This window comes from Sturnira hondurensis, unplaced genomic scaffold (assembly GCF_014824575.4).
Source record: "Sturnira hondurensis isolate 20B ecotype Veracruz unplaced genomic scaffold, ASM1482457v3 Scaffold0010448, whole genome shotgun sequence".
Taxonomy (NCBI): Eukaryota; Metazoa; Chordata; class Mammalia; order Chiroptera; family Phyllostomidae; genus Sturnira; species Sturnira hondurensis.
Genome location: NW_028083079.1, coordinates 7,190,617 through 7,217,211, shown reverse-complemented (window position 1 = coordinate 7,217,211; position 26,595 = coordinate 7,190,617). Strand labels below are relative to the sequence as shown.

Sequence of the window (26,595 nt, the reverse complement as noted above, 5' to 3'; positions counted from 1 at the left end):
GTGGTACTGTTTTGTTCCTTTCTTCTCTTTCTTTTCTAAAGGCTCTGGACAGGGAGTCAGGAGAACTGGGCTTGCCTTTGCCACCACCTCAAGCAGGTAACATTACCTCTCCTTCCCCATAGAGCAAAATGAGATCATCGCTGGGGCCCCTCCTAAGTCTGCAGTTTACCTTGTTTCGTATGTGGAAAGATGCGACAATTTTGTGGCATCGTTCTGTGAGAGCAGTAATCCTCCACGGAGAACCAGGGTATCAGAAAAGGGGCAGGTCTCCGGTGAGGCCGGAGAAGATGAGATTCATGGGGGCTTTGGGTAGGGGGGACAAGAGGCAGGCGTGGTCCGAGCATAGGCAGCCTGTGGTGACATTTCTAGGACAGCCTTGGAGGAGAAGGGGCATCATCTGGTGTCTAGTTATGTGGGCCAGGGTGGCAGAGAATGTCAGGAAGTGGTTAAAGAAACCCCGCAAGGTCCTGAGTTCCCAGAGCTGTGTGCCAGCCTCTCCCCTTGAGGCTGGTGACTAGACAGCCTCTGGAGACAGTTGCACGTGGAAGGTGAAGACGTCGGTGATTCTGATCACAGTGTCTAACGAGTATTGAGGCGCTGTGCTAAGCACCCTGCATCCTTTTTCTCTGTAATCGCATCAATTCTAAAGGTTAAGTACCATTATTATTCCCATCCTATAAAAGAGGAAACAGAAACTTTGAGGTTATCAGACTTGCCCAAGGTCACCCAGCTTGGAGTGCAGGGCTGGGATTCCAATGGAGCCTCGGTCGACCCCCTGGGCCCCTGCTCAAGCACCGGGCGGCACCCCGTGGGGAGGGGCTGCTGACAGTGCCTCTACCTGCCCGCGCTGGTGAGGTGGACAGCAAGAGGGTGGAGGCGAAGACACTTGCTCTGTGTGCAGGGGCCGGCAGACGGAGCCCTGTTAGAAAAGTGTGTTGGGAGGTCATTGTAAAGTGAGCTGTCAGTTCCTTCATCCAGCAAATGAGAGGGGCTGGGCCCGATGACCCCTAAAGGCCCTTCCAGCTCTGCAGCAGGACAAGCTCCAGCCTGTGGGAACAGGGCCTTAGAGTAGGTCCTCCTGTGTGTCCTGTTGTTAATTTGTAGCTGGGTCTGGCAGGAAGATGCCCCTGCAGAACCCCAGGCAGGCAGCTCTGGAAATCCATCCTGAACAAGGAAAGAGATCTAGTCCACTACTTGCCGCCGAGGGGCCTTCGTTAATTCATGCACACCACGAGTGCTGTGCGTCAGTAACATGCCAGAGCCGTGACTGTGAAGTGGGGGTTGGTTGACTTGGCGATCATAATGGAGCAACCTCACTCAGATAGGTGCTGGTCCCTCCCAGGTCATCACCTTGAGTTTGGTTAAAGCTCTCCCAGCAGGTTCCCCCAGATGCTTTCTAGAAAGGCTGTGATTTTGATTCTAAACAAAGCACCAGTCTTGTGCTAGGGTTAGACGAGGTGCCCTGCTGGCCACTCTCCGTCATGAGCCCCGCACCATCCCTAGGTCAGAGACGTCTCTCCGTTGTGAGGGAGGGGAAAGGAGTTCAGAGAAGTCCCGTGACCACAATGACTTGTAGTGTGGCTGAGTGGAAAGCGCCTGGGGCTTTGGACTCAGATCCAGGTTCAAATCCTCATGCTCCTCTTGGCCACGTAATAGTGGAGTGACCTTTGGGAAGCAGTTTAACCTCTCTGAAGCTACGTTTTCTCGTCACTAAAAGTGGGGCCACTTATAGTACCTGACTGACAAGATCATTGCCAGGGCCAGAGGAGATGTGACAAGTGACCCGCCTGACCCTCAGGTGCTCGGAGCCCGATAGCTGCCGTGCGTAGAAGCAGCACCGTGCCGTGGTTAGAACCGAGGGCCCTGCTGGCCTGGCTTTCTGTCCCAGATCCACAGCCCATTAGTGTGTGTCTTTGTGCCTTGGTTTTGTCATCGGTAAAATGGGAGTGATAAGAACTCCAGCTTCATAGGATTTTATCAAGATTCAATTTTTTTACACTTTTGTTTCCAGCACATAGTAAGTCCTCCCAACACCATCACCGCTGTCTGTGGTGCTGCTGGCATTCCACCCTGCTACAGAAGAAGGTGGCCGAGGGAGGTGGAAGTGGCCAGGTGGACGTTGGGAGGCTGGCGGCAGGAAGGGAAGCCAGTGGGAACAGAGCCCCCGTGGGTCTGGGTCCTACAGGGACTTGAATGTCAGACAAAGGTCCCTCATCCAGTCCTTTTCCTCATCAGTTTGGAAACACACGCCTCACCCGTTCCGTAGTCTCGTCGCCTTCTCTTCAAATAGCATAGCATAGCATCACCATCAGGCAGAGGGGGCCTCTGTGCCGGCAGACGTTTGCCAAGTGACAGAGCCGGGCCGCATGGTAGTTATGCTTATTTTTAGTGACTTCACCCTCCAACTCTTTAAATTAGCTGCTGGGCTAATTTAAGGGGCTTCTGCAGCGCACAGCTCGCAGTTTCTTCAGGAATGCCAATGTGCACTTGAAATCCCCAAGTGACTGTGGGGCCAGGTCTCAGCCAAACTGTGCAGAAGGAAACCTGCTTACCTCCTTGGCCAGCACAGCACCACTGCCCACCAGGCTCTCCTGCCAAACCATAGGATCCCCGGGAACCAGAGCCTGGGCTTTCTGTCCCCCATGGTCAAGCAGTTACCAAAGTCATCTTTCAGTGATACTTGGACCCCCATCAGCATCACTGCAGGGCTTCCTGGAACAGAGCACCCAGCCCACTCGCACGCAGGCTCCCGGTCTGTAGGTCTGGGTGGAGCCAAGGAAGTGCAAGTTCTAGCCAGTTCTCAGGCCGTGCTGATGCCACTGGTCCAAGGACCGCGCTTCCCGACCTCGTCCGTCCCCCACCTGGATCAGGGCACATACATACGGCTGACAGATGCATTCGTCTTCACGACCCACTTCTGATCCTGCCGCTCCTCTCCCTGAAACTCATCACGTTCTTCTCGCCTCCTGCACCACCGAACCCAAGCCCATTTGTCTGCCATTGTGGAGCCTCTCGGACCCAGACGCCTGTGGGCGTTCAGATCGTGTTCCCACCCGTTGCCCACCAAGGTCTACTGCCAAGGCCTGGCAACCCTGCTCCTTCCACATGCTCAGGGCCCCACCTCTAGACACTCGCCTGGCCACTCCCACCTCCCTCAGAGACTGTTTATGGATGAGGCTTGTCTTTCCCCCTTGGGCAAGTGCTTCTGGGGCGGGGACTGGGTAGGGGACTCACCTATGTGTCCCGGGGCCCTGGGATGGGTAAGTGCTTGGGAAGTGGCTTATGAATAAATAAATAAATTATTGAAGGGATGCTTCAAAAATGAAAACTATTTCTCTGAGACAATTTGAGCACCTTCTCTGAATCTTCAACTTGACCTTGCTTTGTCTGCCTTCCTGTAGTGTTCATTTCTGGGAATATAGACTGCTTATACAGAAGTATAAATTCTTTTTTTTTTTTAAGATTTTATTTATTTATTTATTTATCTTTAGAGCGGAAGGACGGAGAGAAACACCAGTGTATGGTTGCCTTTCGTGCGTCCCGTGCTGGGAGTTGGCCTGCAGGGAACTGGCCTGCAACCCAGGCATGTGCCCTGACTGGGAATTGAACCGCGATCCTCTGGTTCGCAGGCCCGCGCTCAATCCACTGAGCTACACCAGCCAGGCAGAAGTATAAATTCTGATTCCACCCTTGGTTTGTGTTATATCGGGCATGTAAGCAGGTTCTCTGGGCCTCAGCTTTCTACTCTGTAAAATGGAACCAGTTTCTACCCACCTCCCAGACTTGTTATGACAATTGAGGTGATACAGGCAAGTTGCTTGGCCTGATGCTTGAAATGTATGTAGCAGGTTCCCAGTAAACACTGGTGATTTTTGATAGTTGGCTTGCCAGGCAAAATAAAGATAGGTGTTTTTCTCACAAGAGGTTTGATAAAAAATAATTCCGTTTTATTTGAAAAACGATGATAAATAGAACATTTGAGATTCTTTCCCCTGTTTTAATGAATCGTAGATGCACCAAATTCAATTTTTAAAATTACCCAGAGGACTAGTAAACTTGATTTATATTTTCTTTACCAGTCACTTTTATTTTATAAGCCTGACATTTTCATTAAAATGCTATTAAGTAAAAACAGGATTTTGTAGTATTTATGATAACCTGGATCTCAATGCGATAGTTGAAATTATCTCCAGCAAAAGTACTATTTCTTGTTATTTTACTTCCTCTTGTATATCAGCTGTATCTTTACTGCCTTCTTCCAATTGAATAAACCCATTTCCCCCTGAATTTGTGGTTTTGAGTCCATGAAAATGACATGCATATGGTCTGGAAGGCCCTTTGCATCTTGAGGTTGTTAACTGGGATCAGGGAAATAGGAGTTGTCCTGTTGGACACACAGCAACCCTGGAAAGAAACGTGAAAGGCCGTCACATAAAAGAGAAAGCAGACTTGTTCTCTGTGGCTCTGGGGCAGGGTGGGGTGCAGGCTGCAGACACTGGAGGGAGACAGCCTCCCACTGCCACCGGGAAAACCTGAGCAGGTCCCCATCACCAGGGCAGCCCAAGCTAAGGCCACCACCTGGGAGACGCTGCTGATTGAATGACCCATGGGCACTGATGTCCCTGTCTACGTAGGATCAAGGTGTCTCCTCTAAGATGACATCGTTGTGGAAATGTTCTGGAACTGGAAAGGGTCCCACAACATTGTGGAGGTCATACTGCCGCTGAATTGTACACTTTATGATAGTTAAAAATGGCGAATATATGTAATGGGTGTTGGACATAATAAAAGAAAATAGAGGCGTCCCTGGACAGAATGACCTCCAACGCCGCCCCTAGTGGCGCCACGTTGTCTCTGAGGGAGCACAGCCCTCTGTTTAGGGCAAGCAGGCCTCGTAGACACTCTCGAACTGAGGGGCGTGGCTAATTAAGGGGTGGCTCAGGCGTATTATTGTCCATGAGAAATTACGCTCCTGGAAACGTATTTAGTGCTGTGGGAAATACTTGTAACGTGTAAGAANTGGAAAGGGTCCCACAACATTGTGGAGGTCATACTGCCTCTGAATTGTACACTTTATGATAGTTAAAAATGGCGAATATATGTAATGAGTGTTGGACATAATAAAAGAAAATAGAGGCGTCCCTGGACAGAATGACCTCCAACGCCGCCCCTAGTGGCGCCGCGTTGTCTCTGAGGGAGCACAGCCCTCTGTTTAGGGCAAGCAGGCCTCGTAGACACTCTCGAACTGAGGGGCGTGGCTAATTAAGGGGTGGCTCAGGCGTATTATTGTCCATGAGAAATTACGCTCCTGGAAACGTATTTAGTGCTGTGGGAAATACTTGTAACGTGTAAGAAGGATTTTAACTGCATGTCGTGTGATCCCAACTTTACAGATAAATCAGAACGTTAATACTGTTCATCCCTGACGTGTGGGATTACAAACGGTTTTGATCCCTTTGTGCATTTCTCAAGTTGACTGCTGAGGGCGTGAATCACCATTAGAATCTATAAAAACGATTTCAAGCAAACAATAAATAGCAGTGCGAGGGTTTTGTAACACCCAACGTGGAGCGTGATTTATTGCTGAGTAATGGTGGTGAAAGGGAGGGAGCACAGGTTGGAAGAACGGGTTTATAATTTGGGGTCATCTGGGCACCGAGGTGCTCTGCCTGCTGTGCCTCGGTTTCTCCGTCGGAAACAGTGATATAGTAGTAACAGTCTACTTCCCAGGGTCGTGTGAAAGGCAGCTGAGATAATACGGGCAAGACGGTTGTGTTGATGGAAGACACAACCCGAGCGCTTTTCCTGGCCGCCGAGTGTGTTCACACTGTACATTTCCAAATCTCCCCTGTAACAAAAACTTAACGAGTGCTTACAAAGTCGGTGACTGCCACTTACCCAGTACCTTAAGAGCTAATTTCCAGTAACGGTGCTGCTTTCTTTTCACTCAGCTTTTCCCCTTATAACCTCAACAGGAGAACATTTCATTTCATCCGAGAAGGAGCGAGCTTTTATTTACTGTCTCCAGTTGACAGAGTTGCGGGTGAAGCCAGGGCGGCTGCAGGGAGCCTGTGTCCCACCCTGGGAACCCCGGCTCCTCCAGAGGAATTGAGCTGCGCCCCTTTGCTGGGGAGAACATTTGTTGCCCCAGAGCCATGTGCGCTGCTCTGGTCTGCCTCTCTGTCCTTTCTCTGAGGCCAGTGCTAAGACCCACTTAGAAGGAACTGTGATCAGAACTTACAGGACTTTGTAGTCACAGGCAGGGTTCTCTTCCTCAGAGGCTGGCTCCTTGGATTGGGATGAAGAGAAGACCACTTCGGAGAGCTGTCAAGCACTCAAACATCTTTCCCATTTAAAAGAGCTCGTGGGATGCAAATGGTCATAACCTTGATTTTTTATTTGAGGCTTACCTTGCTATTAAAAGCAAACTTCCCCGACTCAACAAATTCGATGAAACATTTCCCAAGGGTGTGCCGAATACATGACAGGTCCTATAGAAGTAGAGTTGAATGAGATGTGGTCCTTGCCTTCAAGGAGCTCACAAAATAGAGGTATGAGCATGTAAACAAATTCAGCGCACCTAGACAAGGGAACAGAGAAGCAAGTCCAAGGAACGGGAGTGGGACATAGGAGACAGTCATCAGTGTGGTGAGCAGACATCCAAGCTGCTTCTGAAAGCGGCCCAGAAGTGTGTCCAGCAGCCAGGGTCAGAGGAAGGCCTTAAACACCAAGGAACACAGGTACCAAGAGACCAGGAGGGTGCAACTTGGAGCTGATGGCATGCTTGAAAGTGGGAGCAGCAGGGACAAGGCCATTTGATTGAGAAAAGAGTAAAAGATGGCCTTGACATTGCGCTCAGTACCACAAGATGTGCTTCTAGTTCTCCTGCATCAGTTAATCAGTTGGGCAGTATTTACAGTCCATGTTCAAAGGGCTCAGGATTCTGCCTCAGGAATGGGCGCACACAGGTGGGAAAGGGTTGCACCTGGCCCAGGTCAGCTCTGGGCAGGACAAGAGGCAGGGAAGTGAGACAAGGGGCGAGAGCAGAGAGAAACGCACTGAGTGGAGAAGGGAGCTGGGTGTCCAGTGAGCACCGAGTGTCTGGTTCCAGGCCAGGCCGAGGGGCAGCAGGGTGGGGCAGCAGGGAGGGCTCAGGGACTTGGCGGGTGTGTCTAGGGCAGTGACAGGAAATGAGGAAGGGTGGGGAAGACACCGGGAATGGCCTTGAATGCCACAATGAGGAGTGTGACTTCGTTGTGTGGGCTCTCGAGGGTCACAAAAAGCTGTAGCAAGTGGGTGACCCAAGCAGGTTTGCTTTAAAAGGGGGGCTGTGGCTGCCATGTGTGGGATGGAGCTGTGGTTGGCAAAGGCTGGAGGCAGGAGGCTCTGTTGCCACAGTTCAAGTCAGAGTCCAGGTAGGAGAGCCAGGAGCTGGTTTCAGGGGATGCTAAGGAGGTAGGGCTGGCTGTGGAGGGGGGGGTAGCATTTATTCTAATGCCTCCTGCTTGGGTAACTGGAAGATGTCACATTCAAGGAGACGGGGAATGAGGATTCAGCGTGAAGGGCAGTGGTCACTCCAGGTGGAGGTAGCTACCTGTAGGTAGTCGGATATGTGGGTGTGGAGGTGAGAAGAGCAGTCCAGGACAGAGGTGGATATGTGAGCGTTACTAGCTGTGAATTTTCTCAAATACCAGAATTTCAGAATAAAACACCCAGACTAAGGAATCACAATACTAGAAGCATTTTTGTTGTTGTTGTTTGAGTTCCAAATAAGAAAATAGTTCAGCCAGAAATGTGACTGCGCCTGTTCCTAGAATTGGGTAGCTGGTGCATCTTTGCAAATTGTTCATTGAACTGTGCCGGTGGCTCCTTGCCAGCCCTCAAGGAGATATTTATATTTCTTAATTATTCAATTACTACCCATAAGTAGGAGTTTAAAATCAAACCCAGGCTGTGCCATGAGAGAGTGTTCCCTTGAATTATGAGTACAGTAAAGGAATTGTCCACGTTGGAAAGCCAGGGTCACAGAACAGGGGAAGCGTACGTTTCCTGTCCTGGCTTTGTCCTGGGTTTCAGTCCTGCCTTTTGCTGTGAGAGGGGCAGGTTACTTCTCTGAGGTCAGTTTTCTGGTCTGTACAATAAAAACAGTGACAATACCCACCTCCCGAGTTGCTGTAAATCTCAAGGAAAGGAGAATGTGCAAGAGAAACTGCTCCCCGTCTATTGCAGGGCTCACCCCAGGTGTCGGTCCAATCATTAATGCCTTGTGTGCTTCAGGTCTCAGCAGCTGGAGAAGCCGGAAGCCGGAAAGGAAGATCCTTCTGACAGTGATATGGCCACCGCCTCAGAGGGCAACCCCAATCCCGAAGCCCACCTGCCCTCCATCTGCCTCAAGCAGGTGTTCCCCAAGTATGCAAAGCAGTTCAACTACCTGCGCCTGGTGGACAGGATGGCCAATTTGTTTATCCGGTTCCTGGGAATCAAGGGGACAATGAAGTTGGGACCAACAGGCTTCCGTACCTTCATAAGGTCAGTGGGCCCAGCCTCTCCAGCTTGGGCTTTGGGCTGGGTAGGGTCCAGCCCCACCTCTGGCTGGTTCAGTCTGTCTAACTGCTCCTGGGAGGGTCTGTCTGTCAGTGTCCCCTCTGGGGTGGGGTCGGCCCAGCATCTTATTTGTTGAATGAAGTAATGAATGTTTCAGGTGTGGCATCATTCACAACCTTATGCCATGGTTAAAAACAATTCTGTGCTACCTTGAACTAGGTCCTTAAACCTCCTATAAATAATTAGCCCGCAGGCTCAGACAGACCTGTGCTTCATAAACCCAGCGAGTGTCCTCCCAGCGGCTGGGTGTGGAGCGTTTATGAAGCCACCACAGAGAAACAAGGCACATCATTCCAAAGTGTCAACTTCAGGAGGGAAAAGTTAAATAATTCAGTGAATAAATAATTTAATGTGTTTGTTCTACTATAAGAAATAACAAGCTTGTATTATAGAGTATAATACAAATTTTGCATGATTTTAAAGATAAAACATGAGTTTTTTTGCGGAAGCCTACAAAATAAGCCTTTGCCACTTGATCTCCTGAGATTATTTGCTCTTTGTCTCGTCTCTACCTTTGGGGCACTTGGGGCAATCCAGGGGTGCTTATCAGCACTAGCTGTGTAACCCGTAGGCAAGTTAAGAACACCTCAGAACCTCAATGGTCCTGTAAAATGGGGGCAAGCTGCCTATACCCCAGAGTAGTGTGATGTACGCCTCAAAGAAACTGTCTGCCGACATCCGATGTCATCGTTGTTTTTCTCATCGTTGGTTTTACTATTTCTAGCATGCATCCAAAAGTCACACTCTTCGTGGTTTGTTTCCTAAAGCAGATAATTAGAAGTCTGGAATCAGAAAGCATTTTTGTCACACCTTTCTCTAAGACTTTTATAAACTCTAACTACAGCCCTCGGATATTTCTGATAGGGTGGTAAACAAGAGTATCAGCAGGAATTTTTGCCTTTTCAGTAACCTTGAAGTAGTACTTGCTTGGTGATTTTGAGGAGGACTTCATGTTCATTTCAGGAGCAACAGGAAAGCCCACGGGAGGAGCGCAGAATTTGGGGTCTGTCTGCAAAGCTGAGTGCATCGCTGTGTGGCCTTGGGCAAGTCCCTTGCCTTCTCTGAGTCTCAGGCCTCCCTCATCTATGAAGTGGGAATAACGCCCCTCTGCCTTGCAGGGTTATGATGAGGTCGGGCTGTAACATATCACAGACCAGCTGGCCCAGGGCCTGGTTCTGGGGAGCTGTTCATTAAATGGGAGTTTGATGGTTATTATTCCCATCAGGCCAAGGAAATGTTCAAGAAAGACAACAGATGTGTGTTGTTATTTCCCTGAGAAGACCACCTAACATGATGCCCCCTGACTCATTTAGGAATTGCATTTGTGGAGTAATACATAACCACCTATAACTGGTTGAGATAATGCAATTGGTTTTTGTCATACAACAGGAAGTTTGGCAATGGGGCTTCTAGGGCTGGTTAACGACTTCACAAAGTGATCAGCATCCCACTTTCTTTCTGCTCATCCCTCCTAAGCATGAGCTTCCAGCTTCAGAGTTGCCTTGTGGTCACAAGGTGGATGCTCAAAATCCAGCCATTATAGTCAAGTTCCAGGCAAGAAGGAGGAAGAAGGGAGGAAGAGCAAAAGCCCTCTGCTGAATTTGTTAGACCCTTTAAAAAGCTTTCCAGAAGGTGTGTTCAGTGACTTCCACTTCCGTCTATCTCCTTGGCCTCCACCATCTACATGGAAAGCTGGGAAATAGAACTTGCTAACTGTGTATACCACTGTCCCAATATAATGAAGAGAGGGAGGAGAAAATTAGGTAGATATTCTCTGTCCCTTTGTGACTACTGTGGCTTAGGACATAGGGGAACAGCTCTGTGACAGAGGCCACACGTCATGAGGGCCCCTGTGGCACCATGGAAGTGTGCAGGGTCCCAGGGGAGTGGTGAGGGTGAGCCGTCTTCTCTCAGCACATCCAGGGGCTGAGAGCTTCTGGAGCAAAGGCAGGAGCTTCCCGGGCCCTTCCTATTGCCTGCACCGCTGCACAGAAGAGTCCATTCAAGACACAAGAGGGAGGGATGGCTCGGCCGCATGGGGACCACAGCCTGGGTGCTGCAGGGGACCCTGACCCTGGGACACCTGCTCTGCCTCAACCTCGTGTGAGAAAGGACCGTGTCTGGTCTGACCCAACAACTTCTCCTGAGCACCAGTAGCCACTGAGCAATCTGAGATCAATAATGGCACCCCACCTGCCCTCAGGGGACTCTCAGCCTAACGACAGCTCGTGGGGAACAAAAAATTAAATGCAGTTCTTTGGCAGAGTCATGGGGTAGCAGACAGAATAGGGAACCCTATGTCTGCCGGGTGGAATCAAGGAAGGCAGCCCCCCAACAGAGGAGCCAGGGTTTGGACTGTTGTGAACGACGCTTTGCCTGGTATTGAAGGGGGCCACCCATCAGGCGGTGGGAGAGTTGGGGGGGGTGGCTTTCAGGAGCATCCCACCTGTCCAGAAGTTAGAAAAGGTCTGTCATCCAGGCTAAGTTGACGGTGGAAATTGAAATGCTTCTTTTTTATTTCTGATAAAATTCTACTAAAATGTGAGAGAAGGAAGGAGATTAGAAAAACTAGTAAACCTTAAGAATCACAGTCTCGGGAACCTGTGGGAGCAGGTGGGAAGCCGCCACGGGCCTGGCGGCAGGGTCTGCGTGGGCGGCGGTGCGCCTGTGCCGAGGAAGGAAAGACCCCGCCGTGCTAGTAGCCCCGGTGCTTTTGGTTTTTCAAAAGAAACTGGAACTACCCACGTTTCTGTAAAACCTCAATACATGGTTATCAATGTTGGCCATTCAGGAGAAATTTATAAATCCTTTGTGGGTTCAATCAAAGCGTAACTGCCCACGGAGACCGCCAATGTGTGAGAAGCCAAGGCTCGCTGGAGAGGGATACACTGTGTTCACACGCCGCCCTGAAAAGAACACTGGAACGGGAAGGGTCCTAGCGAGAAGATTTCTAAAATGTGCTCAGACTGGGCCTGGGCGATGTGAAAAATATCGCTAACAAATCTGCCTCTACCGTGATTGACCTTAAGCTTTGCCATCCCTGTGTTCTTTATAATTAAGGGCATGTGCGCGAAACACTGATTTTGTGATGTTAGCGACTATTAGGTCCTGCCACCGTCATTCCCGATCTGTGCTAGTGGGAGCGACAGTGACCATGAGAAGGGAGCACAATGGGGACCAGGCAGCAGAGCCTGCGGACTCAGACAGCGAGCCCCTCCCCCAACACAGACACCACCAGCAACTGTCCTGAGTAATTAAGATGCAGGAAGAAACGGAGAAAACGCCGCACAACCGTTATCCGGTTTTTCCTTTTTAAAATGTACCAAGAGATCCTGAGAGCAACTTAACCGTAAAAGAAGGTACTCTGCTTTTAGATTTACCTGAGTCTGCTCAGTCTTGCCAGCTAAATTTAATAGCAGGCGTTTTCTCTTGCTAACAGCTCTTCTCTCTCCTTCGTGCTTGGTTTAAATGTTGCTTCATTATGAATTAATAATATTTATGCCATATGTTGAGTTGAACCAAGTGCCCTTCTCTACAGCGCTGCACAGGGGACAGACGCTGATTGTTCAGAGCCTCCTTTCAGGGCTGCCACTCACACGACAGAGGTTGAACTTGGCTTTCATCTCTACCACCCACTCTCTCCCCCTCCCAGTTCCTCCAAGAGAACCGGAAGGGACAAAACAGTAAACATTCCCGGTTGAGTTTATTTCCAGTGGCCATCTCTCATAGCGCGCGCTGCACAGATCAGCAATTTCAGGAGCGAATTATGCTAATGCCGGCCTGGCCATATTCTATTTTCCTCTTCCACCAAGAAATGAGAAATAATGAACTGTCGCTCAATCTAGACTGAACTCTGTCTAACCAGCTTTTCGTGTCATGTCCTCGGGAGGCACGTAATAGTAGCACAAATTACCATGAATTAAGTGCTTCTTTTCTCTATCTCTTTATTATTATTATTTCACAATAATTGCTGGGGTGTGGAGACTTCTCCGTCTCTGAGAAACAGAAATAATCCGATTCTTCAGTGTGACAGCTTTCTTGGAGGGAAACGCGTTTTTGTAATTTTCCTGCCCCTGGATCACTAGTGCGGAGGGGCGTCCTGTGGAACGCGCTAAGAACGTGGTCTCCACGTGCGTCCTACGTGGGGTTTGACGTCAGTGTACACGGGCTGCACTCGCCATCTCCAAGCCTGAAAACCAAGCCGCTCGCCACAGCGAGCTGATTTCCAGGAAGCAGAGGCGGCCACTCCACACCCGGCGCCGCTCTGGCTCCATGTGGGGCGCTGCCACTCGGAGACCCCTGCTCACCATCCCCTTTGTGGCCTCTGAGCCTGGTCTCCTTTTCAACTAGAGAACAGTTTTCTCTTTCTCCTTTTTACGCCCTTCTGCCTCCTTCTCTCATAAGGAGATGTTAATATGTTTCATAATTGGTAGCTGTGGTGGGTTTTGTTCTCTTAAGAGGCAACATGGTGTGTTAGAATGTTCTGGAATAGAAGCTAAGGGGCCTTGGCTCTCCTCTGTCATTAACTCCTCCCTGACTGTGGAAATCCCCCTCTTCTGTGATGACCTCTTTCTGGCACCATCGTGAGTGCCTGGGAGACCAATGGCCTTTAAAATAATATATGCATTATAACCTGGAGTTTTCTTTTTCCCCCTCCTTAGATGTTTAACTGGTGGGGTTTTTTGTTGTTGTTGTTTGTTTGTTTTTGAACACATATTGGTCATCTGTTAGTTTCACCTTATAGACACCTCTCCAGGAAAAATAGGCTCCTTGTCTGCACAGAGAAAGATGGACACAAAAAATTCTATAAATAGGGTTTCGTGGAGTGGAAAAAGTTGGCGCCTACATTTTCCGTGAGCTGCCAGGAGTTGGTGAAAGGAAATGGGGATGATGGTTTCAAATCTTTCTATACTTGGGGTCCTAGTGAACTTGAATGATTCGTGACTCTCTCCCCATCATACGTGACCAAATTCCTTTGCTTACAAAAACTAAGCAAAACAAAAACTGGTTCTGCATCAAGGAGGAAGGCCGGGAGCTGCTATTTGTCCTTTCCCCACAGGTATCAGCACTAAGCTTGTCCTTAAAATAGTTTCATGTGGTGAGTAGCCTGATTCTTAGTATAGGGATAAGGGAATTTAGATGCAGAGTGACCTGCTCAAGGTCACACAGCAAACTCAAGGTCCCGACTCAGGTGCATTGGACTTGGACTCCACAGTGCATTTCTTCTGTGTACATTTCTAGCCTGTTTTTTTTCCTTAGGAATGTTTCTTGTGTTACCATATTACTTGGGCTTCTCTTCTACTGAAGAATTTGTCCTTTAGTCGTTTGAAGAACTGCCTCCCCGGACACAAGGGGAAACTGTTTTCAATGGTTAAGAGCTACCAAGATTTCACGTTTTTACCCCAGGCTCTCAGATCACTTCCACTGTTGAGAGCAGTACCCAAGGCCCAGGACACTGCCTCGGTGTAGTGGACACGAAATAAATTCTTCATTGAGTGGATGGGTGGATGACAATTCATTCCCTTTCGGAGTCTATCAGCATTGCTTGACGACCACAGGGACCCATCCTCTTCCCCAGCCTTCTGTCCAAAAGCCTCCCCACAGGGCTCTCTAGAGCCTCCAGCTTTCCTGGGCCCCTCCTGAGACTTTGTGTCTTGAATCCTGGGTTCCTCCAGGGGCCCTGGGCTGGGCCACCTCCTGACTTCTCCCCAAAGCTCCCAAGTCCACTCTCCTCCAGGGGAGAACCGAATGTGAATCCCAGCTGTGAAATTCCGGGCAAATCATGTCCCTTCTTCTGAATCTCAGCTTCGCCATCACTGAAATGCAGCTAAGAACGCCTCCCTCATAAAGTGTTAAAAAGACCCAGAGCACCAAATGGGCAGGAAAAGGCCTGGCTTGCAGATGGTGCCCCCCCACCCCCAAATGCCTGCAGAATCAAAATCCTTTCGCAGCACTTCCTGTCTGCTGCAGCCAGCAAGATCCCTCCCGTCCCCACAGCAGATGTTGCGATCCACGGTACTTGCGGGCATCGCGAAGGAGGATGAGTTTCCTTGGAAAATGGGTAAATGGAGAATTCTTTCTGGTAAATTACGGCTCCTGCTAACGGTTTGACACTTCCATTTTCTACCTGTCAGGAAAAAAATAACTATATACCAGTGGTCAGTTCAGTTTCGCTCTTTGTACTCTATTAACCTGCAGAGGCAGGCAGCAGAGCTCCTGTCCTGCGCAGGAGCAGGAGCCCAGAGGACCCTGAAAAGATAACTGGAGAAAACCGTGGCCGTTCCCGATGAAGCTTTGGAGAGAGCCGAGCAGGTTGTTCGAAGGCCTTGGGAGACATGGAAGCCCCGCCCCGGCGGAATCCAATAGAGATAGCCATCTCGGAGACAGGGGACATGAAAAGCTCTGTGTCCACTGACATGTTGTTACTGGGGCTCAATAACTGTGTGGTGATGTACTTTGAGGTCTGCCACGGTGACTTGTGATTGAAATACGGAGCCAGCCCAGGAGGAAGCAGGATGTGAATGGATGGCCTCAGAAATATGTGTGGGGCGGGAAGAAAGGAAGGCGGGGCGGGAGCCCGCGAATGTGCCAGCACGTGAGGAGCACCAGCCGCGTCCAGCCACCCTTGTTAGGGGCATGCATGGATGTGGAGGGGGGCCTCTGAGATGCCCAAACCCTACTTGCCAATCAATCTCTAGCCTGCCGGGTTCCTCAGGGAGCCAGTCACACAAGGGAGGGTGATAAATGGGAAATCAAAGAACCACTTTATCATTAGCTGGGGCAATGGATGTGCACACGTTTGGAAAGTTGAAAGCAGCATTGAATGTAGTTCAGTCAAATGGACAGCTGGCCCAGAGGTCTAGCTTTCAGGATTTTCAGGGCAGATGCAGCCCGTGCCGGGACACGCCTCACAGCACGATCCTGTGCACTGCGCTGGGCAGAACGCAGGCCCTGGCACGCAGACATTGACCAGCGAGCAGCATTTCTCCAGAACAGACAGGGCCACTCACCTGGAGGGCAGCCTCGGGCAGCCTCCAATGGGCTGAGATGGTGCCAGTTCTGGGAGAGGAGAAGGGGAGAGAGAGACCAAGACCAAGACATCAAGAACCAAAGGAACCAGCAATTGCTGGGAACCAGCCAGGTGCCAGGCACCATGCTGGCTCCTCGCCTCATTTTCACACCTGCCATGTAGGCGGCTATTGTTATCTTCATTTAGGGACCAGCAAATAAAGGCTCGGCCTCCCGGCCCCAGTCACAGGAGTTCAGTCCTGGTCTGGCGCATGCCCGAATCTTGCTGTTTTCAGTGTGCCAGACTGCCTCCCGACATTTCCAGACCCCGCCCCTCTGAAAAAATACAAGTGGGGAGGAGGAGGATTCTGAACACCCCACTGTGCCTTGGACAGGGCACACCACTGCTGACATCGGACTAAAAGCTGGCCATCTCAGCCTCTCCGCTCCCAAACCAGGGCACACCTAAAACTCAGAAGCCTGCGCCTCCCTCCTCCTGTCCTTTCCAGTGACTGCCCTAAAGCCAGGAATGAGCACTGAGCCCCCCACCCGACCCCGAGCAGTGCTGCCTCAGCCCAAGCGAAGGGGTGTGGGGAGCCTGTGCCACTCTGCTCTGTGAGTCTTTGGCTTGCTGTGGCTGATTTGGGCCTCCATAAAATCTTCAGGTGACAGATGGGCAAAGTGCAGATTTGGCCCCAGGACCCTCCTGGTGAGCATTTCCAGGGGGCAGTCACTCTGCACAGCAGTGATGCTGTCAGCAGGTCCCCGTGATGTGCTGCCATCACTGGGTCCTCTGAGCGTGCGACCGTCAGCTGCCTGGACGCTGGCAGGGGAACACAGCACAGGTCCAGCTTGTCTCCTCCAGGGACTGGTGGAGGTGAAGGCACAGGCGTTCTCCCTCTGAGCAGACACAGCCTGCATAGGCTGTGCAGGGCCAGTCCGGCACACGTGACTATAGGGAAGACCACCTGTTTTATAGGTGGGGAAGCTGAGGCTCAGGAAGGGGAAACTGGTTAACCAGGGCCATCCAGCTTCTAAGTGAAGGAGCCAGATTTGACTCAAGACTTGCCCTCCTAAAATCCTTGCCCTCTGCAGCCCATTAAAGCCCTAATTAGCCCAGCTGCAGGAGCCCACATGATCTAACCTGAAGTCACAGTACATTTCCAGCCTTCTCTCCCCCGTTCCCTGCCATGCACCCTTCATTAGTTCCGGCTCTGGGAAGGGGTGCCTGTCGGGCAGGGAGTACAGCCCAGGCAGAGGCATGGAGGCAAGAGGGACCAGGACCAGTTTGGTGCTGTGGTGACGTGTCCCTTCCCGTCTTTGGCAGGAATTGCAAGCTGAGCAGCAGCAGCCTGTCCATGGCCGCTGTGGACATCCTGTATATCGACATCACAAGGAGATGGAACTCCATGACCCTGGACCAGCGGGATTCAGGTACCCGGTGACTGATCTCCACCATGCCCTGCGGGAGTTCAGATAGGGGTGGGCAGTACATTTTCTGTTCCTTCTCTTTCAGGGTCAAGGTGGGGGGAGGAGGAAGGTTATCCTCTCAGCTTGAGGGATTGAGTTGAATTTGAGTTCAGGGACCCTGTCTGCCACGAGGCTGTGACCACCCAAATTCTGACTCCCCCATTAGAATCCCTCATTCTTGCCTAAGGCTTTTTGATTCCATTCACACGGGGAATACTCTGTCACCCGTTCATTCGCTCGTCCCTCCACGCACACCCACTGAGCACGTGTTGCGCCAGGCCCTGGGCAGACTGCGGTGAAGAGCACTTGTTCTCACCTTGAGAAAACTCGCTGTGGAGTGGGAGGCAGATGAGAGCACAACACGAGCGGAGCGGGGTCGGTGCTGGGAGGAGGCAGGCACAGAGAGGTTCTCAGGGCATCAGAGGGGCCCCGTGGGAGTCGTCCCGCAGGACAGGGAGTGCGATAGCCCGTGAACAGGGCGGGAGAGACCCCGCTCTGGCAGGGCTGCTGCCCAGTCTCGACACTGACAGCTGTGAAAGGCTCTGGGAACCCCAAGCGGCTCAGGTGGGCTGGAGCAAGAAGGGAGGGCAAGGGGGCAGAGATGGGGCTGCAGGAGCTGCCGAGGCCTTGAAGGGCCACACGCAGGTTTGCTCCTGGTCCTCTAGGTTCCGTGGGGTTAAGGCTTCAGTTAGAAAGATCCACCTTTAGGGGGATGAATTTCTGATCTTTTTCCGCACAGAGGGCATTTTTCTACAAAGTCACAATAACCATACCTGACATGTGCATGGTTCCTCACAAAATTGCCAGGCACTTTCATGCACATGCCCTCATTAGACGTCCCCGTGCCGCAGGCATTGGCAGCCTCACTTCACAGGTGGGTAAACTGCAGCACAGGTCACCTGGCACCCAGCTTTCCCTCCCAAAGGGACTCAGAGGAGGGGGCACCCAGGGGGGCAACTTTCTCTCGAGATTCGGTGGAGAGGACACAAAATCAGGAGCTGGGAGATCCAGGTTAGAACCGATGGTGCCTTTTGTAGGATGTAAACTTGAAAAGCCATTTCACCTCCTAATCTCGATGTCAGGTTCTGTAAATGGTGCCAACAACCCCTGCTCTGCAGGATGCCCGAGGCCTCCTGTGTCCGTGCCTGTGGAAGCCTAAGGAGCCCTCGGTGGCAGTACCAGGCAGTTAATCGTATTAGCAGGCACCACCTGGGGAGCACCCGGGGTAGGCCCGTCCGACCAACTGCTGACAGCAGAGCCTGCACACACCTGCGGTCTGCCCTGGGCTGCAGTCTCCTGACCACAGGGACCGGCAGGCCCTCCCCACAGGCTCCGTTCCCAGGCTTCCTTTGCTGATAGGCTGCGCAGTGATAACGATGCCCCCGGCTACCCACTGTTGCACATCTCCATGCCAAGCCCTCTGTGGGGCCCTGTGCACAGCGCTGGCTAGCATCCTCCTAGAGGCAGGCACGATTATCTCCATTGTACAGAGAGGGAGACTGAGGCTCAGAGGCAGGGATGGTGGGTAAGGCTCTTGGTTGCTTTGTCCTACAAATTGGTCCCGGAGTCAGATGACCACCCAGCTCCCAGCCTTGGGAAATACCAGCACTCGTTGAATACACAGGTGGGTGTTCTGAGGTGTCTTCACAGTGGTCGCTCCCTCACAGCCTTCCCTGGCAATCAGGCGAGACTGGAGATGGAGTGTCTTCAGGAGAGGCAGGCAGGTTAATTATCATTGCGAGGGCCAAGAGCGCTCGTGTGACAATGTTCAACAGTCGAGCAGAGCTTTCTGCTGATGCCTTCAGAAAGTGAAGTGTGTGCTCTGTGAGCTGAGTGTGGGGAGCCATGGCGGGATCCTATGGAAGGGGCCCGATGAGGGGGTGGGGTGCCAGTGGAATTATTAAATATTGAAATTGATCAGGAGTAGCAGCAGGAAGCTATTTATCATGTTTTATTGCTTCAAACTAGCATTACCATCTGGCCCATTGTTAATTGTGAGTAGCTTTTCCTGTTTTGTTTGCCTCTTAAATTGCTCCCTATAAGCGGAACCCGTGGGGGCTGTCGGCAACACAGGCTTGGTGAGGTTTTCTGGTGTCTGCCAGCTTTCTGGGGTCTGCTGACCAAGCCAAGGAGATGAGAAAAATACTTATTTTTAGCCCATTCTGACAAACAGATCCTGGGCTGAGGTCTTCCAGGCCTTTCCCCGCCTCTGCCTGAGTGTGCGGAATAAGAATGGTGATAACTATGGTTTTGAGACCATCTCCTAGGTGCACAGTTGCTGCTAATTCTCACACCAACCTTCAAGGCGGGTGATTGTATCCCATTTTATAGATGAGGATCCTAAGGCTCCAGGAACCAAAGGGACTTGTCCCATAGCCACTGAGTAGCAGAAGTCACATTTGAACGCAAGCCTCCTGCCTTCTGGCCCTCCTGGCCCACGACATGTCCCCAATCCAGGGTCCAGCAGTGCTGTTATTTGATTGACAGAGGAGGGGTAGGAGTTGTAAGGCAGGGAGTTGAAAGGTCAACTCCCAGAACACAAGACCTATGGGGGAAAGAACGGAAGTGGGAGGTGGTGTGGAGTCCAGGTACCTGTCTCCCCTTCCTGCCCCCTTGCACTTATACCCCTGTAAGGAGCCCCCAGGGCCTGGGGCGGAGCTAGTGCGGGCTGTGCTGGTGATCTCAGGACACTGCCATCTCACGGCTGATGCCAGCCAGGGCCCTGTCCTCACCTTGGGATGCCTTGATTCTCAAAGAGAAGGAGCTTCTGAAGCCTTTCACGTTCTTAGGACCATTCAGGAAACTACTGGATGGCCAAAGAAGACATCTGTGGCTGATTGGTGGTTCTCCTTTTGGCAAGTGGCAGCAAGGAGACGAGAGGGCCCTTCCTTCCCCCCACGGTGCCGAACTCAGGGCTTCTCAGATAACTCCTGGCCAAAGGGGTAGGTACCACGTCCCAGAGCTGCTGTGGGGCTGACAAGAAGGAAGTCAGAAGGGCAGTAGGACGTGGGATCTCGTTCTCAAAGGGCTCACACACTCACACACTCATTCATTCTCAGAGGGCTCACACACTCATTCACTCACTCACTCATTCATTCACAAAGAGGTACTGAATGTTCACAGGTATTGGGCCCTATGGAAATATAAAGAGTGAATTTATATTTACAGATCCCACTTTCAAGAAAATAACAATAAGAGACCATTTACTGTGTGACATTTACTATATGTCAGAACTAAAAAATGCTTGTTAAGAATTATCTCCTTTAATCTCACACCGCCCTGCAAGATAAGGGCTCTTATTCCCTGTTGACAGATGAGGAACCTGAGACTTAAAGAGGTGACTGTAAATTGATGTGGCAAGTATTCCAATGGGGACCCTGGGATTAGAACCAAGAGCAGTCTGCCCATTGCCTTTGCATCATACCCGAAGTCTGTAGCCTTGCAAATGCAAACGATGCACAGTCAAATGTAATAGCATGGAATCAGGCTCAGAGCTCTGTGGGGGAAACAACAAGGGAAAGTTCTGTGAAGGTTAGGAGGCAGAACACATGTAAAGCGCTTAGGCTCTCAGTTTCTTTGTCTTCTAACTGGTCCCGGAGTCAGATGACTACCCAGCTCCCAGCCTTTGGGGAATGCCAGCACTCCCCAAATACAGTGTGGTGTGCGAACCAGAACAGGCACTGTGTGCCTTGTAGCCCTGGGGGCCCAGAGCATGCAGAGGAGCTCCTACAGTGCCCAGTAAATGTCTGATGAGCAGACGAACCCCAACATTTAAAAAGCCCCCAGCCCCAAAGCAGGCAGTTTGGAGTGTGAGAACCTTGGCTCAGGGCAGCAGCGGTCTGGTTGGCAGGGTTGCCCTTTCCTCTCCTCACTGTCCAGAGTGAAAGGCCAGCCTATCTGCATAAGGTCAGCACCCAGCACCCTCAGCAGCTGGATCCAAGTGCCCACGCTCATGCTCCATCCCCTTCACAGGAGCCAGCCCAGGTCAGTCCTGATGAGACTTCGGTGCCCACTAAGGGGGTTAAGCAGATTCCAAAGGCTTCAGACTGTTTTGAGCCTACTCTTGAAATGGAGAAGAAAAATGATGATTAAAAAGAAGGGGGGAAAATAGCGAGGGGGGAAATTAATAAGAATAAGCATGCATGTTTTAAAACCTAAATCTCAGACCATCCTTTTGAATAGGCTTGTTTTCTATTGTTTTTTTAAGATTGGACCAGGTGCCTAAGATTGGATTAATCATAATCCTTGGTTCATGAGACACTTTCATCCTGGCCCAAGCCTGGCCTACTTTTACTTAGTTAGCTGTTTGAGAATTAGTTCTCTTTTCAAGTATATTTTATTGATCATGCTATTACATTTGTTCCATTTTTTTCTCCCACGTCCTCCTCCACTTTGCACCCCCCTTCCTCCCTCATCTCCTCCATCTTAATTCACGTCCGTGGGTCATACATATGAGTTCTTTGGCTTCTCCATTTCCTATACTATTCCTAACCTCCCCCTGTCTATTTTATACCTACCATTTATGCCTCTTATTCCCTATACCTTTTCCCTCATTCACCCTCTGCCCCTCCACGTGATCTCCATTTCTGTGATTCCCTTCCTATTCTAGTTGTTTACTTAGTTTGGGGTTTTTTTGTTTGTTTGTTTAGGTTTGGTTGTTGATGGTTGTGAGTTTGTTGTCATTTTACTGTTCATATTTTTATCATCTTTTTCTTAGATAAGTCCCTTTAACATTATTTCATATAATAAGGGGGCTTGGTGATGATGAACTCCTTTAACTTTACCTTATCTGGAAAGCATTTTATGTGCCCTTCCATTCTAAAAGATAACTTGGCTGGGTAGAGTTATTTTGAATGTAGGTCCTTGCCTTTCATGCCTTTGAATATTTCTTTCCAGCCCATTCTTGCCTGTAAGGTTTCTTTGGAGAAATGAGGTGATATGATAGTCTTATGAGAACTGCTTTGTAGGTAACTGTCTCCTTTTCTCTTTCTGCTTTTAAGATTCTCTCCTTATTTTTTGTCTTGGGTAATGTAATGATGATGTGCCTTGGTATGTTCCTCCATGAGTCCAACTTGTATGAGGTTCTCTGAGCTTCCTAGTCTTGCCTGTCTATCTCCTTCTCCAGACTGGGCAAGTTTTCCTTCATTACTTTTTCAAGTAAGTTTTCAATTTCCTGCTCTTCCTCTTTTCCTTCTGGTACCCTTATGATTTGGGTGTTAAAACATTTAAAATTGTCCCAGAGGTTGTTAAGCTTCTCCTCATTTTTTCTTTGAATTTTTATTTTTTCATTCTCTTCCAGTTAAATGTTTATTTCTTCCTTCTCATCCAAATTGTTGATTGAATCCTGATTTCCTTCCCTTTACTGTTAGTTTCTATACATTTTTCTTTATTTCACTTTTCATAGCCTTCACTTTTTCCTCTATTTTGCTACCATACTCAACCATTTCTGCGAGTATCCTGGTTACCAGTGTTTTGAACTCTGCACGTGATAGGTCAACTACCTCCTCATTGCTTAGGTCCTTTTTTGAATTTTGATATGTTCTTTCCTTTGGGCTATATTTCTTTGTCTCAGCACGCCTGTTACTATTAAGGGGTGGAGCCTTAGGTATTCGCCATGGTGGGGCAACCCACATTGCTGCATTGTCGTGCTATATGTGGGGGAGGGGTCAGGGAGGGAACAATTTCACTTGCTTGGCTCTTGCCCAGCTTTCAGCCCCTTCCCCCACTACCCACAAGTGAATTGGGCCCTTCTGGTGCTGATTCCTGGGTGGGTGGGTTTGTGTGTGTTCTACAATCCTGTGGGTCTCTCCAACAGACTCTCCTGTGGGACTGGGAGTTTCTCCCACCGCTGCAACACCCCCAGATTTTGGCAGCCAGAGGTTTGGAGGCTTTGTTTCCTGGTGCTGGAACCCTGGTTTTCGTGGTGCATCTCACTCCCCAATTGTTCCTCCCGGTTTATCTGCACGCGAATGTGGGACAGCCCAGTCCAGAAGCTGCTGCCTCACTTGCCCTGGTCGGTCACCTGCCACCTTGCCTCACGTCCTCTCTGTCCAGACTTCCTGTCTCCACCCCTCCACAAGTCTGGGTGGATGTTTCTTCTTTAGCTGCTTGTTGTTGGGCTTCCATACAGTTTGGTTTTATGGCACTTCTGGTTGTTTTTTGTTTTTAAATTTATTGTTGTCCTTCTTTTGGTTGTGCAAGGAGGCAAAGTGTATCTACCTATGCCTCCATCTTCCAAGTGTCTCCGGTAATTGTTTTTAATAATGGCATAAGCATTCATTAACTCACCACTCAAGACAAAAACACGGACTTGCCAATAACCCACATGTAACATGTGGCTCTTCTCAACACCAGCCCATTCCCCACCTCTCCCCACCCAAGGAACTCTCCTCTGCATCCTGTGCTCATCGGTCCCTAAATAGGCTCATCTTCTTCTCTGTTAGAATGCCAATGACTATTCGGGAACTTGGTGGAATTTAGTAATATGCAATCTCAGTCTCCATCAGGCCAATGTAATTGTCATTGAAAAAAGTAAGACTTCAGTTTCTAATGTTAGAATTTCTGGGAGAGCACAGGAATCCAAATGAGGGTGTTATCTGCAAAGCAGGGGTGTGGTAGCCCTCTCGTTGCCCAGCGCCAGATGAAGAAACAAATTTGTCAGTGCAGGTGAAGTTATTTCATGTAAACTGCACTCACAAGCCCCTCCTCCTCCTCACTGAGAGACTGCTCTCAACTCTTCCCGGGGCAGAATTTCATTTCTCTGTCGTGAGAGACCAGGGCAGAATCAAGAGTGGGCCATACACTTTAAAGGAGGTATTGCTGGTGTCATCTCTGAGAGGCAAACACCTCACTAGCCAAGGGGACACTTGAGCCCAGCACCTGGGCATCTCATCCATTCTTCACACGACCCGTGTCTCAGGGCTTCTGACCCCGAACAGCTTTGTTCACTTTGCAGCCGGACATGTTGCTGTTTTGAGATATCAGCTAACGGTCCCTCCCAGGGAGCAAGGGAAACGGTCCCTCCCAGGTGGCCAAGCAAGAGAAAATGGACAGGAGAGTTTTTCCCACGTCCCCTCCTTCTCCACCGGGGCAAGCATGGGCACACCACACAGGTGTGTGTGCAGCACACGTGAGCACATGCGCACGCACACACACACATCCCTTGTTTACAGAGGGAAGTCTAGGGGTAGCATGGGTTAATGTCTGACGTATGCTACAGATGCTTTAACCAAAATAAGAAATATTTCTTCCACTGCTTGGGGAACACCTGAGCCTTGCCGCCTCCTTCCCGGGGCTGCCTCGCCGCCTCCCTCCCAGGGCTGCCTTGCTTTGACTGGCAGTGTAACCAAAACCTGCCCCCAAATCTGGGCTCGCTGACTCGCCAGCTGTGTAGCCTCTGCAAGTTATGTACCTGCCTCTGCACCTCATGCTCACACTCTGTCAAGTGGAGACAGTGATGCCACCTCACAAAGCCACTGCCACAGATAAAGCGGAACAAGCGTGGGAGGCACTCTGAGTGCGGTTCGCTGTAGGATGCCCAGGAGGCGGGACCACTACTGTTGTCATGTCACTCTCACGGCGCCCCCGTCTCAGGACATGTGTCCTCACACCTACTCACGCCGGGGCTCGGAGGTGCGGGGAACAGAGAAGGAGTGTCTGCCTCAGGGCACTCACAGTGGGGGAGCGGAAGGGGGCACCCAACGGTGCTGGGCCTCCTCTCCTGTTTCCCAAGACTGCCCTTGCCCGCCTTGGCCTGCACTGTTGCCGAGCACAGCCCGGTGCCTGTCTGCCCCTCCATCTTACACCGCACTATTTGGGTTGGGTTGGGAAAAGTAACCCCCAGGTCCTCAGAGGGCCCCACCAGGTGGGGATGGCAGTAGGAAAGGCACCAGCACGGGGGCCTCGGGGCTGTGGGTCTGAATAGCCAGGATCAGTCTCTCTTACGCCTGCCCTGAGGTGGTCCCTGGGTGACTGGCCCTCACCATTCCTCTGTGTGTCTGCTGCCACACTGGTGAGCGTGGGCTAGCTGCTCTGGAACGGCCGTGGCTGCCTGCCGCCTCCCTTGGCATCACCTCTCAGCTCTCAGCAGCCTGCCAGTCACTGGCCTCACGACTCCAACTCAGGGAGAGCACCTGAATGAGTGGGGCCTTGCAGATGCCCCGCCCATCACTATCCCCCAACACACTCGCTCCAGCCAGGCAGCCGGCCACCGTGGAGGTTCTCCACCCAGGTCACTGGGCTGTGCAGAAAACCCCCTCCCCCTGCACGCATTGCCCAGGCCATCTCCTCCAGAAGCCTTCCTCAGACCTTAGGCTGGGCCAGGTCTGCCTTCCTGTGCACTCCAACAGCACCCAGCCTTCCTCCTTGACCACACAGCAAGTGTGTTCATTAGGTGCCAGAATGGGAGTATGGTATCTGCCTGCTAAGCTGGACTCTGAGGCAGAGCTATTCCTGCCTTACGGAAGCCTGGCACTGTGCTTGGCACACAGTAGGAATGCGGCAAACCCAAGGCCCTGATAATCAGCTGATCCTGTGGGTGTCTGAGTCATATTACTGTCTCCCCCAAACTTTCCTCGGTGGACTCCAGATCCGACCCTGCCTCCTAAATTTTCATCAGCTGGAATGAGCCCCACTGAAATGTATTTGGTTAACAAGGTACTTATTTTTACTTGGAATGTTTAACATAGCCTCGATTATACATACACATGGACAGCCCCCTCCCTCTGAAACACGGGGGCCGCAGATAACAAGGCAGGTTGCACACAGCACCTCGCACGACGTGTCTGGCACAAGTGACGTTCTCCAGCCCTGAAATCATCTTGGAGTCAGATGGGCCTCTCTGGATGCGTGCCTTACACACTTACGAAACAGTCGGAGTCAGAATTATTTTTAATAAAAGCAAGTGAGCCAACAGAAACTCCAGTTCCCTCTCCCTCGCACAGACACTTCTCTTTGGGGTGTCACGGGCAGGCGGTGCTTTCTGTGATTACACATCCTCTTGCTGAGGGGTTGCTGGGAGCCCTGTGTTCCCACCCCAGCCCCTTCGTCAGGCCAGCGCCTGTCCTTCGTCATCCTCTCCGTCAGTCAGCTCCGGGATCCAGGCACCAGGATCCCCGCCCGTTGTCTGGCTGACAAAAGGAAAACAAGATGGTTTTTATGCAGCCGTCCCCTTTTCTCCCACTTGTTGCCCGCCCTCCCCAGACCTCGCAGAAGTGGCAGCAGCGTGGAGCGTTATGGGGAAAACATGAGCAGCAGAGGAAGACAGGCAGGTTCAAGCCCCTGCACTTCCTTTGGGAGATCCGAGAGGGGACACTTCAGCTCTGGGAGCTGCAGCTTCTCTTAAAGCAGGGCAGGCAGGAGACACCCACCTTGCCTCGTGAGGATTTAGTAAGGAAGTGAACAGGAGCTCTTTTCTTCTTTGCTTTAACCACCATCGTCATTCCTAACGCGCGCGCACGGGTGTGTGTGTGTGTGTGTGTGTGTGGTTTACAGGTTACACAACAGTTTTCCAGT

At 50.8% G+C, this 26,595-nt stretch overlaps 1 protein-coding gene across 1 annotated transcript in view; it reads left to right on the top strand.

The window, feature by feature from the left end:
• The window catches only part of TTLL11 (tubulin tyrosine ligase like 11), a 193,782-nt gene that overhangs the window by 145,824 nt on the left and 21,363 nt on the right, over positions 1-26,595 (top strand). The window contains exons 7-8 of the mRNA XM_037059200.1: positions 8,278-8,529; positions 16,940-17,046. Of these exons, the coding sequence (XP_036915095.1) occupies positions 8,278-8,529; positions 16,940-17,046 (359 nt within the window). The remainder of the gene's footprint in view (positions 1-8,277; positions 8,530-16,939; positions 17,047-26,595) is intronic.